Below are 12,500 nucleotides of genomic sequence, written 5' to 3'. Positions count from 1 at the left end.
AATCAAGGCCTTTCCTATGCATTATGGCATTTTTGGAAATAAAATATGTACACTAAGTGGGTAGAATCTAACGGACACCTATCCAAATAAAATCCTTTCGCTGGATCATAAGTTTAACATTATTTTCCTGTGTAGAGTTAGTGAATCAAAATCATGTATGAGTAAGAGTGGGTCTTCCCTGCAATGTGAGGTGGTAACCAGCATGAGTTTCTTTTTCACTGAAAACTATTATCAACAGAAACATGAATGATAAAGGGGAAATTCCTGAAAAAAAAAAGTATGACACAATTGATGAATAAACAAAACTTTTTCGAAGAGTTTATATAAAACTTACTCACGACAGTGAGATTAGCTGAGGAGATTCTGGACTGGAAGAGTGGTGCTTCACTCATCACTTCGCAGCGGTAAATGCCTTCATAGTTGGGTTTCACATCTCTCAAAGTGACCGTGGTTTCGTCTGACTCGACGAGCTAAAGTTGAGAGAAAAAAAATGAATAAGTTCAATTGATTAAGTCTTCAATATTAACAGATAATGGTATACAATTCTATTTCCTTCCCAAAATTTTAATTTAGCTTCAATACCTTTTATTGGCTTTTGTGACAATATCGTAATGATAATGTCAAAAGCAATAAAGTTAGTATTTGTAGGATTCCTATTCAATTTTTGCCTAGACAAACTCACTGAAACTTCCTTTTCTAGGACCAGAAAAGTTAAGAAAGAGTTCAGAAAGTTTGATGCATCCTTTTGGATAGTGATTGCCCAGATATTAGTCTTTTAAAACTAAAATGAATCATGAACAGTAATAACCATCTTAACTACGATGAATATTAAACCACTATTGCTGATAAATATAAGAACAATAATTACGGAGTTAATAGTTATTACAGCAATATTGAGAAAATTATCAATGAAAATGGTCGCCACTTGTATATTGATAATGATAGAATCCCCTAACAACAGAGGAGGAATAACATATGTAAAAGCTATATATAAATACACCTCAGCCAATAGCATCCCTTTTCCCTACTCATGAACAAAATGGCTTTCCACAATAATTGACGGTAAAAGTAAAATCATAATAAAACCTTTAACCATAAAACAAATAAAAGGAGATATCCTAAATATATGAATAAAGACTTGATTGTAAATCATAGAATGGTAGACTTATAACATCAACTTCCATATCAAACGAAAAAAGCAAAAGTAAGGAAAAAAAATAGCACAGAAAATGCTATAACAATTATTACTTTTTCAAGATAATCTTAACAAAATTACACCAAGCTTTAGACCTTCGTCATAAGTCAACCAATTATTCTCAGTCTATGTAGGCCAAAAAAAAAAAAAGAAAAAAAAAAAAAAAAAAAAAAAAACACTACAATAGGCTCATGGTAGAATGCATGCATTCATAAACGTCACTAAGCAAGAGAGAATATTGGATTACCCACATTTTAGCACTACTTTCATGCAAATTTATTGACCAGGATAAAGTAAAAAGAAATTTTTTAACCTTTTCGCTAACTTAACCTTGACTTTTGCACCATTATCTCACATCATTCAACCAGTTTTTTCATTAAATCGTGACCAATCATCCAACCGAATTCGGCCTAGTAGTTCTTGGGTTATACAAATCATAAACATACAGGCATACAAAATCTACAAATATCAAAACATAACCCTAGCAATGAAGTGGGCTAAGGTAAAAGAATAACAGTAGGATGATAATTATGTAGTATTGTTTCACAAGTAGACTTACGCTTATAAATTATGTTTGTGAATCATTTGAGGAATTTCCTGACACAAAAACTGACTTTTAAACCAACAACAACCGAAATAATCACAATAACAACCATAACTGAGCCATTAAAACAATTACAACAGCCATGGTAACAACACCAACCATACCAGTGCCAATAACAAAAATAGCTATACTAATAGCTTTACCTAAAATCACAAGAACATCATGAATGATAATAATAATAATAATAATAATAATAATAATAAAAGCTAGAACGAGCACTTGGTTGTACCAACCGTATGTCACATGATCGTACATAGTAATGACATTTCATTTTGTGTATATATTATGCTTGTATCTTCGCTCTATCCTCGCACTAACATTGAACCTGAAATAACGTATCTGTTTTTCTCACCGTTAACTGTTAACCGGTGCGGTGTCGGTTGAACAGGAAATTTCCTGTTGCATTGAGTTTTTGTATATAAAGGCGAGTGTTCTGAAATAAAGTTACTCAGTTGCTTTTATCCTGCCTTTGAATCACAACCTTCTCTTGGCTCGTTACGTTGGTGACCACGGAAGTCGACTCACTCCTCCCGCCTTCCATCGCCGCTCGCCCCTCCGTCGTTGGCACTATGGTGCACTCCACGGAAGTTGCTGCGGCCCCATTGAAACTTCCGTTATTCGCGAGCGGAGAGGCATTTGTTTGGGTTTATAGCGCAGAAGTCCAGTTTTGCATTAAGGGCGTGACTCACTTAACCACCAAAGCAGATTATGTTCTCGCGGCGATAACCGAGGACACCCTCCCGGAAATATCCGACTGGCTTTGTGAACAAGGAGACACCCAAATAGCGTATTACGGCCTCAAAACATATCTTCTGCAGCAGTACTCGCCGTCGCCAGCCGCCCTTATAGCAAAGCTTTTTCAACTCTCAACAACCGTTGGGGGACCAAAGGGCCTCGCTCGCCCTCAGGGAAATGATCAGTATCGCTCACCTGCAACCTGCCCCAGACAGCTCTCCTCGTGAGGTGAACCTACATCGTGCCCTTTGGATACGCCGTTTACCCGAACCTGTATGCGCTGCCGTACCCGATGTTGATAGTTTACCCATAAAGGACTTGATGACCAAAGCCGATGCCCTTATGGACAGCCACTTCATGACTGCCATCAATGCCTCCACTCCTGACGAAGAGGATGCCTATTCAACTTGAACCGAAGCTGACGTGAATGCCATAGGACATACACGCCTACCCCGTGACGTGCCGAAGCGACGACAAAGCCACCCACCACCCACCACTCACTAGCGCCCCAACCAACGACTTCTACAGCCACTTACTGCCTCCCATCTGCCGCAGTTTTGCTACTACCAAAACAGATTCGGGGCAACTGCAAAGAAATGTGCCAAGGATTATCAGTGGCCAAAAAATGTGCAAGTAGGCCATCGCTGGTGGCGGTGGCCTCCCGTGTTTCTAATCTTTTCTTTTTACATTATGTAGGAACGGGCGTGCGATTTTTGGTTGACACGGGTGCTTGTCATTCTCTTTTGCCAAGGGATCTCTTCAGGACACGACGTATTCAGTCTACTCTGCCGACGTTCGCTTGGTAGCTGCCAATGGATCTGCAATACCCACCTACGGTTAGGAGAACCTCACATTTATTGTTTGGAAACGGTAGATTTAATTGGAAGTTTCTCGTTCCTGACGTCACATTGCCAATCTAGTTGAGGATTTCCTCTCTCATTTCCACATTCTGGTCGATGTCGCCCAACGATGATTAGTCAACGCAGACTCATACTTGTTAACACCTCTTCAACCTGCCCCCTCCTGCCTCGCTCTCCACATCAGGGCACCGACGGATGCCTACGCCCATCTCCTCATGTCGTACCCGGAAGTTTTCCGTTCAGAACTTTGCCAAACACCCACGTTCCCAGCCAAGCACGGTATTTATCACCATATCAAGACGATAGGACCCCAAGTCTTCGGCAAATTCAGACGTCTGGCACCGGAATGATTGGCAGCTGCCAAACAGACGTTCGCCAAAAATGGAGGAAATGGGCCTTGCACACCGTTCTGAAGCAAGATGGCTCCTACCGTCCGTGCGAGGATTACAGGCGCCTGAACATGCAAACAGAACTGGATCACTACCCCCTCCCAAACATCGCCGACGTGACCTCCTACCTGCACAAAGCAAAGGTTTTCTTCATGCTCGACCTCCTGAAAGGGTATCATCAGGTGCCTATGAACCCAGAAGACGTCCCCAAGACCGCCATCACCACTCCGTTTGGTACATACACCTTCAATTACTCCTGCTTTGGCCTTCGCAATGCTGGGGCCACGTTTCAACATCTCATGGATGGCATATTAGGAGACCTCCCCTTCTGTATATGTTATGTGGACTATATACTTGTATTCTCCTCCTCAAAAGAGGAACACCTTCGTCACCTGCGCATCGTGCTCAATCGCCTGCAACAAAACGGCCTTGTAGTCCGGTACGACAGCTGTATCTTTGGTGCCAACGAAGTGTCGTTCTTAGGGCACCGCATCACTATTGAAGGAGTCCATCCCCTCCCTGAGAAGGTTGCTGCCGTTCAGGACTTCCCCGTGCCCTCGACCGTCAAAGCTCTGCAGGAATTCTTTGGCATGATCAACTAATATCACCGTTTTCTGCCAGCCATTGCCGCCATTCTTGCTCCCCTCTATGCCTCCCTCAAGGGCAAGCCAAAGGACCTGAAGTGGGGCCCCCTTCAAGAAGCGGCCTTCTGCAATGTAAAGAAGGCCCTATCAACCGCTGCGGCTCTCACTTCTCCTATCCCACATGCCCCTCTCCTTCTCTCCACCGATGCCAGAGACGTCGCTATTGATGCAGTACTCTAGCTGGTGGTTATCGGCTCTCCCTGCCCATTGGCCTTTTTCAGCAGAAAACTGTCCAGGGCAGAATCGGGTTATTCTACCTTTGATCGCGAATTGCTGGCGGTGCACTTGGCTGTCCGTCACTTTCGCCTTCACTCGATAGTCTGAATCCTGGTCCACCCCTCAACGCCGACATCTCTCCACCGTGACTGAATACAATTGCACCCTTCAATACATCCCTGGGAAAATTAATCCCGTTGCCGATACCATGTCAAGAAACACGTTGGCTGCCATTCAATTGGGATTGGATTATAAAGCCTTGGCTGAAGCCCAATAACAGGATCCAGAGTATCAAGCATGTAGGACATCCTGCACGTTCCTCCGTTGGGAAGACTTCCCCCTCGAAGACTCCAACATCACCCTCCTCTGTGACGTTAGTACTGGTAGACCGCGACCTTGGATTCCTGCTCCCATGTGCCGGCTGGTGTTTGATTTCATTCAAGGCCTTTCAGATCCCTCGTGCCATTCTACTGCACAGCTGCTGAAGGATGCTTAGGATTGGGTCCACCCCCATACTTTTTGCCAAACTTCCAAATACATAGACACACGGAATCAGGAGTGGGCACCTTTCCTAAACCTCAGCATCATTTCGCACACATTCACGTCGACGTTGTCGGCCCACTACCTACATCACAAGGACATCGTTACCTGTTTACCGTCATCGACCGCTTCACTCGTTGGCCTAAAACCATTCCTATGGAAACTGCAACGTCCGCCTCAAGTACATCTGCCTTACTCTCAGGATGGATTGCAAGATTTGGTATCCCTGAGTATATTACTTCTGACAGGGGTACCACTTTCACCTCTCAATTATGGACATCATAAGCAAATCTCCTGGGCATCACCCTACTTCAGTCAACTGCCTACAACTTGCTGCCAATGGAATGGTTGAACGTTTTCATCGCACCCGCAAAGCAGGTTTGGTGTCCCGCTGCAAGGATTCAAACTGGTTTTCTCAGATTCCCTGGGTCCTCCTGGGATCACTCCTAAAGACTCCCTCGATGTCTCGGCAGCTGAAATGGTGTATGGGGACCTGTTGGTCGTCCCTGCTGAATCTTTTCCTTCTGCAACTTCCTACGACTATCTCTAGCGCATACGTCACGTTGTGGGAAAATTTATTCCATGCTGCCACACTTACAAGCCCCCAGCGAAGCATCACATACCGACAGACTTATGATCCGACGCAGACCGAAAGCATTCCTACTAAACATTCGTAGCAAAGAAGACTAGGTCTCCATTGATCGTCTAAAACCTGCTTATCTCCAACCAGATGACCCGCCTACAGTTGGCCTCTCTAGATCAGGGCCCCCAATTTAACATGTACAGTATGTCATTTCTAGGGGCGAAACCATGTACCAACCGTGTTTCACACGATTGTACATAGTAACAACATTTCATTTTGTGTATATAATATGCTTGCATCTTCGCTCTCCCCTCACACTAACATTGAACCTGAAGTAACATGTCTATTTTTCTCACCGTTAACTGTTAACCGGTGCAGTGTCGGTTGAAAAGGAAATTTCCTGTTGCATTGAGTTTTTGTACATAGAGGCAAGTGTTCTGTAATAAAGTTACTCAGTTGATTTCATCCTGCCTTTGAGTCACAACCTTCTCTCGGCTCGTTACACTACAGAGTTCCTTCCTTCGCCTAATGTGTATCATGTATATCACAAGGCAGGCAAGTGAATTGTGCACTAGTTTCATGCAAATCCTTCAAAAGTTTATCACGAAATAGCAGACAGACGATTTTTTACCTTGACCTTGACCTTTGACCCAATCACTCCCAAATCACAAGATAGGCAATTGAATTATCCACATTTTAGCACTAGTTCCATGTAAATTGGATAAAATTAGACATTTTAGTAAAAACAAGTTTTTGGCCTTTTCAGAACCTTGCCCTTTACATTTGATCCAATTACTTTCAAAATCTAATCAAATTGTCCTTGGATTATGGAAAATCATCCCACCATGTTTCATGATATTCAATTAAATTGTTTTTGAGTTAAGCGAATCCCACCCACACAGATTGACATTACGAAATACATGCCTATCAAAACAACGAATTTGGTAAAGGTAACAAGGCAATAAACATTATATGGTAAGCCTGCAGCTATACTCCATCGGCCATAAGCTGATAAAAAAACAAAATAGATACACTAACTTAACTTGACTTCTTGTCGTCACACGTAATGTGTCAATGAATTCAATGAATCTCATTTCACAATGGCGTTAGAAATTAGTAAAAAAAAAATTAGATCATCAGAAAATGCAGGCAGCATAAATCTGGGAGAGCCTTTGTGCTTTAATCAAGAACAATGAACAAACATGACAATAACAAACACAATTATCATTATCCTGTATCGAAAGTACACCGAATTGAACGTGGATATTCACACACACATACACGCACACACACACACACACACACACACACATATATATATATATATATATATATATGTATGTATATATGATAAATTTTTGCACATTTAAACGTGTTTCTTTCATATTTCAAATAAGCCATATATATTAATACATTAAAGTCTGGATTCTCTTAACGACCTCGGGATCAGAGCCCCAGGCGGAACCACCCAAAGACTATGATATCGAACCGGCGGGGATTTGAACCCTCGTCCAGGATATCTGTATGCCAGTGACCACTGGCATACAGATATCCTGGACGAGGGTTCAAATCCCCGCCGGTCCGATATCATAGTCTTTGGGCGATTCCGCCTGGGGCTCTGATCCCGAGGTCGTTAAGTGAATCCAGACTTTAATGTATTAATATATATGGCTTATTTGAAATATATATATATATATATATATATATATATATTGTATTAATGGTGGTCATTGCACCACCTTTTTTTCAAACAAAGACCCCACCAGCAAGGACTTGGTCTACAGGACACCAATTTTGGGACCCTACCCAGAGTCTCACCCCCCCCCCCCCTCCAATCATCCTATACCAGTCTACTCCCCATGAGGCCTCATTTCCAGACATCTTTACGAATCGCGAGACAGCGTTGAGATCCCAGGAGAAGGAGGGAGGCGAGATGTGGAGGATGTAGGGGCACGTGACAAAGCCTGACCAAAATGACAGCGGTCAGGCCAATTACCCCTACCACCCCCAATTGAGGGCCAAGTGGGGTTGAATCTACCCAGGAACAGCTGGGTCTCGGCCTTCGTTACTCAGCTTCCATGAGAGAACCATCACCTCTCTCCGCCCTCAAGACATCAGGGAGGCAGGACCTTTGCATACCCTCCACAAGGGAGAAACCAGAATCCTATTTACTAAGGTAAGGTGTCTGATTTTGAGATCCTCATCATCATTACCCAACCTCCCATCCCTTCCTTATCACATCCCATTTTTTCCTTTTATCCTTTAAAGAAAGATCCTACCCACTGAACCTTTTTATCCCATTCCTTATATCTACAACCACGTGTGCCGTTTGCTCCTAACCTTAATCAATTCACCCTGTGACAGTGTTGATTCCCACGTGTAGTGTTTAAATCCCTAAGCTTTGCACTTTCATTTAATTTGCTTAAAAGTTTCAACCACACGACTTCATCGTGTTCCCAGCCTGTAGAAGTAAGTGTTCTGTTAATAATTTAATTTATTTCCCTTTCCAGGGAATGTGATTGCTGTTCTGAATTCTTATCCTTGGTCCATCAAACTCCACTCGAAGCTCCTTGTGGCTTAAATTAGAATATAATTATCTGTTGTGCTCCCCTTTTCATTAATTTTTTATTTAAATATTGTAAATACATCTATTTTGTTGGTATACCTTGTCTTATTACCGACTGGTGACCTTTCCATTATTCCTTTCCTTTGTTATTGCCCTGAGTACCTTAACCACGAGCACGTAACAAACTGGCGACCTTGCCGGGATTTGCTAAGACAGTAATTTCAAATTATTTTTATTAAAGTCAAATTCCCCCCTTTTCTGTCTTTAGCTACTTGACAAACCTCAATTTCATTTCAAGTAAATTATATTATCACTGGAGTTGGAACCGTGGAAGAAAACAGTAAAAGCATTCTATTTTCATTGTTAAAATTTTGTGTTTATTCGTGCGTGTGTTTGCACTGCGAACCCTTTTGTTTTTAAAACCCACGTGGTAAACTTTAGTCCCATTGTTCAGCAGGATAGCTAACCGTCTGTGGCGAGTTTACCTTTTGTTTATTATCACAAGGGTTAAAATTTTTTCATTCAAATATATTGTGCAGTGAGTGAATGTTTAATTTTGTGTTAAAAATAAGTGAAGTGAAATTTACGAAGTTTTTGGAAAAAACATGGCAGGCTAAACACATGTTAATTTACAGTGAGGCATAATTCCTGTGTAGGGTAACGATAAGAAAACGTGGCATTCCTTATTTCGATTTTTTTTTTTATAGTAAGGGTACGTAATTTCATTTTGTTACTATTTCGTGGGATATTTTTTGTACATTTTTTAAAGTGATAATTTCCGTACGATTGTGTTAAAATTGTTAACCTAAAGATAAAGAATTTACGATATCACATTCAATTTAATTTTTTTCAGTCAGGGTATAGGATCATTTAGATAAGATATTTGGGAAGTAATTTCTTAAATTTTTTTTTTTTTTTACGAAAGGGAAAATATGTACAGGGGTTGATTTTCTTAGCGAAGCATTAAGCAAACTCAGTGACATTTTTTGTTTCATTTAATATATTATAATTTAAGTATAAATACAAACTTTGCTTTAAGTCACAGAGTTGCAAGTAGTGGTGTTGCAAGAACGCACCCACACATTTTTACAAATCCATTTTTTTTTGTCTAGCATAGACAATCCCGCATATGGGAGATTTCATTTTTTCTTATGACTAGCACAGAGGTTCACCCAGAGTTGTGATTCCATTTTTATTATGACTAGCATAGAGGTTCACCCAGAGTTGTGATTCCATTTTTTTTATGAGTAGCATAGAGGTTCACCAATAGTTTTGATTCGAATCTTTTTATGACTAGCATATGGGTTCAACCATAGTTGTGATCCAATTTTTTTTATGACTAGCATGAGGGGTCACCCATAGTCGTGTTTCCATTTTATATGACTAGCATAGAGGGTCACCCATAGTTGTGATTCCAGTATTCTTATGACTAGCATATAGGGTCACCCATAGTTGTGATTCCATTTTATTTTGTCCAGCATAGAGGGTCACCAATAGTTGTGATTTCACTTCATTATGTTTAGCATAGAGGGTCACCCATAGTCGTGATTCCCTTTTTTTTATTGTCTAGCATAGAGGGTCGCTCATCGCCGTGATTCCAATTTTTTTTTAAGTTTAGCTCACCCATTGTCGTGTCCCTGGTTTTCAAGTTAGGCTCCTGTTCAATTACTTGCGAGGCTTACTATTTGGTGATAGTTCTTCCTCGAGAGGTATTTTTTTACAGCCATTGTGTATTTTGCCCAGCTCCATCTTCACCCTTCCTTCCATGAGACTCTTGCGTAAGGCTAGAGCGTCTTTCCCCTCCGCATAACTTCTTGCATGGTCAACATCGTACCTTGTGCTGTTGAGTTTGTTCTGGTCGCTGTCTCCACAAGAAATTAGCAAAATGACTACTGCTGAAATAAGTGCGTTTGTGGATTTAGCAGAACGACAAGGCTATGAGGGAGAGGCATTGTGAAGGTATGTGCGGGAACTCACGGATGAAGCCAGTGCCCGGAGAAGAACGGAGCAAGAAAGGATGTGGTATGCGAGGGAAATAGCGAGAGAATATGAATTAAGGAAGCAGGAAACAGACGTCCGGTTTGCTTAGCTCAAGAACTAGCCCCTCAACCCAATGTTGCCAAAGTCCAGCAGGACAACTGCAGAGAGGCCCAGTGCATGGAAGGAGTCACCAAAGAACTCCTTACAGTGGCGTTCCAGATAACCACGCCTCAGCTCCATAGGAAATGCGGACTAGGGGCAGTGAGTGATCTCAGACATGAGGGCTACAACTTGCGCTTGGGTCAAGAGCCCATGAAGGCAGTACAACGAGTGCCCCTCAGGTGAAAGAAGGTTGTCAAGCCGGAGCCAAAATCTGTGAGGACGGCACCTGCAGGGGAAGATGACTGGCTAGGTAACATTGACCTTGGTGAGGTAGCTTGGCTAAGGCAGGAGGCCCAAGATTCTCCCCTTTCCAGCCGTGAGTCTGAACCTCATACGCCAGAAGTTGATTTAGGTGAAGGTGTGCTGCTTTCCACCACTGGGGATAGAGCTACTTCAAGCACCATGCCAGAGGTCTCAGAGAAGGGCCAGGAGTCTCTCTCTTCCAGCCATGAATTTGAGCCTAGTACCTGCAAATTCTCTTCAGATGAAGCTGTGCTGGTCACCACCACTGGCGAAAGGGCTACCTCAACCACCAGGCCAGAGGTCTCAGAGGAGGCAAAAGAGGAACCACCTCTCAGCCCAGAGACCCCAAGGAGTGAGACATAGCTCAACAAATTCCAGCATTTGGACGAGAGGCTGGAAGACTACAGAGCACCTGCCTACTCGGACGAGACTGGAATAAGTATTCCTTTCCCTGTGTTGGTGGAGTATGTAGGTTCCTTGACCTGGAGTAAGCACGGAAACTGTGGTCAACTAACAATGATCGATCGTTCCATGCGCTACCTCGAAGCTGTGACAACTAGGTGTACCAATACCAATCATGCGGACCAAGAGTTCCCACTGACATTCCTAACGGACCATAACCCTCTCACCTACTTGACTGAGCTACGTAATAGGAATAAAGGGCTCAGGAGGTGGGGCGTATACCTAAACTACAACTGGAAGGTGAAGCGCCTAAAGAGCTCGTATGAAAGAGAAGCAGATGTGTTCTCCCGGTATTAGTGCCCAATGCACAGTGCCATGTCCATAACGTAGCCATAGTAGGTAGGAAAATCTAGTTTGTACGAAAAAATGTTGATTGGCCTTGGTGTCTCCCCAGGTAGATAAATTTGAGGAGCGTTTTTGGCCTCATTATTTACATTTGAATTATTTTTATTGATTTACTGTATCAATTGCAGGTTGTAATTTGTCCATTTGCTTCCATTTTCATGCCTTTCACTGCACTAGGTCACTTAATTTTAACCATTTTTGCATTTTCATTTTTTAGTTGTTGCCTCACAGCCACCATGCTTACTTCTATATGGCACTTAAAGTTAATTGACTATCAAAATAAAGTAAAATTATGACCCTAGTTGCAGCTTGAAAATTAATTCATTATCGTGGTGAAACTCACTGAGGGAGGAGTCATTAAGGCTAGTGGCTTCAGACCTTGCTTGCACAGTTCTTGTCCTGTTCTAGGACAAAATCTCTTCTAAAATGGGGAGCTGTTATTAATGGTGGTCATTGCACCACCTTCTTTCAAACAAAGGCCCCACCAGCAAGGACTTGGTCTACAGGTCACAAGTTTTGGGACCCTACCCAGAGTCTCACCCCACCCCCCCTCCAACCATCCTATACCAGTCTACTCCGTTTGAGGCCTCATTTCCAGACATCTTTACGAACCACGTGACAGCATTGAGATCCCAGGAGAAGGAGGGAGGCGAGATGTGAAGGATGTAGGGACACATGACAAAGCCTGACCAATAGGACAGCGGTCAGGCCAATTCCCCCTACCACCCCCAACTGGGGGCCAAGTGGGGTTGAATCTACCAAGGAACAACTGGGTCTCGGCCTCTGTTACTCAGCCTCCGTGGGAGAACAATCACCTCTCTCCGCCCTCAAGACATCAGGGAGGCAGGACCTTTGCATATCCTCCACAAGGGAGAAACCAGAGTCCTATTTACTAAGGTAAGGTGTCTGATTTTGAGATCCTCATCATCCTTACCCAACATCCCATCCCTTCCTAATCACATCCTATTTTTTTCCT

At 42.6% G+C, this 12,500-nt stretch overlaps 1 protein-coding gene across 1 annotated transcript in view; it reads right to left on the bottom strand.

Moving 5' to 3' along the window:
- Nucleotides 1-12,500, bottom strand: part of LOC137648430 (cell adhesion molecule 3-like) — a 209,273-nt gene that overhangs the window by 44,266 nt on the left and 152,507 nt on the right. The window contains exon 5 of the mRNA XM_068381349.1: nt 335-470. Within this exon, the coding sequence (XP_068237450.1) occupies nt 335-470 (136 nt within the window). The remainder of the gene's footprint in view (nt 1-334; nt 471-12,500) is intronic.

This window comes from Palaemon carinicauda, chromosome 10 (assembly GCF_036898095.1).
Source record: "Palaemon carinicauda isolate YSFRI2023 chromosome 10, ASM3689809v2, whole genome shotgun sequence".
In the NCBI taxonomy this organism is placed as follows: Eukaryota; Metazoa; Arthropoda; class Malacostraca; order Decapoda; family Palaemonidae; genus Palaemon; species Palaemon carinicauda.
This window is presented reverse-complemented; position numbering and strand designations above follow the sequence as displayed.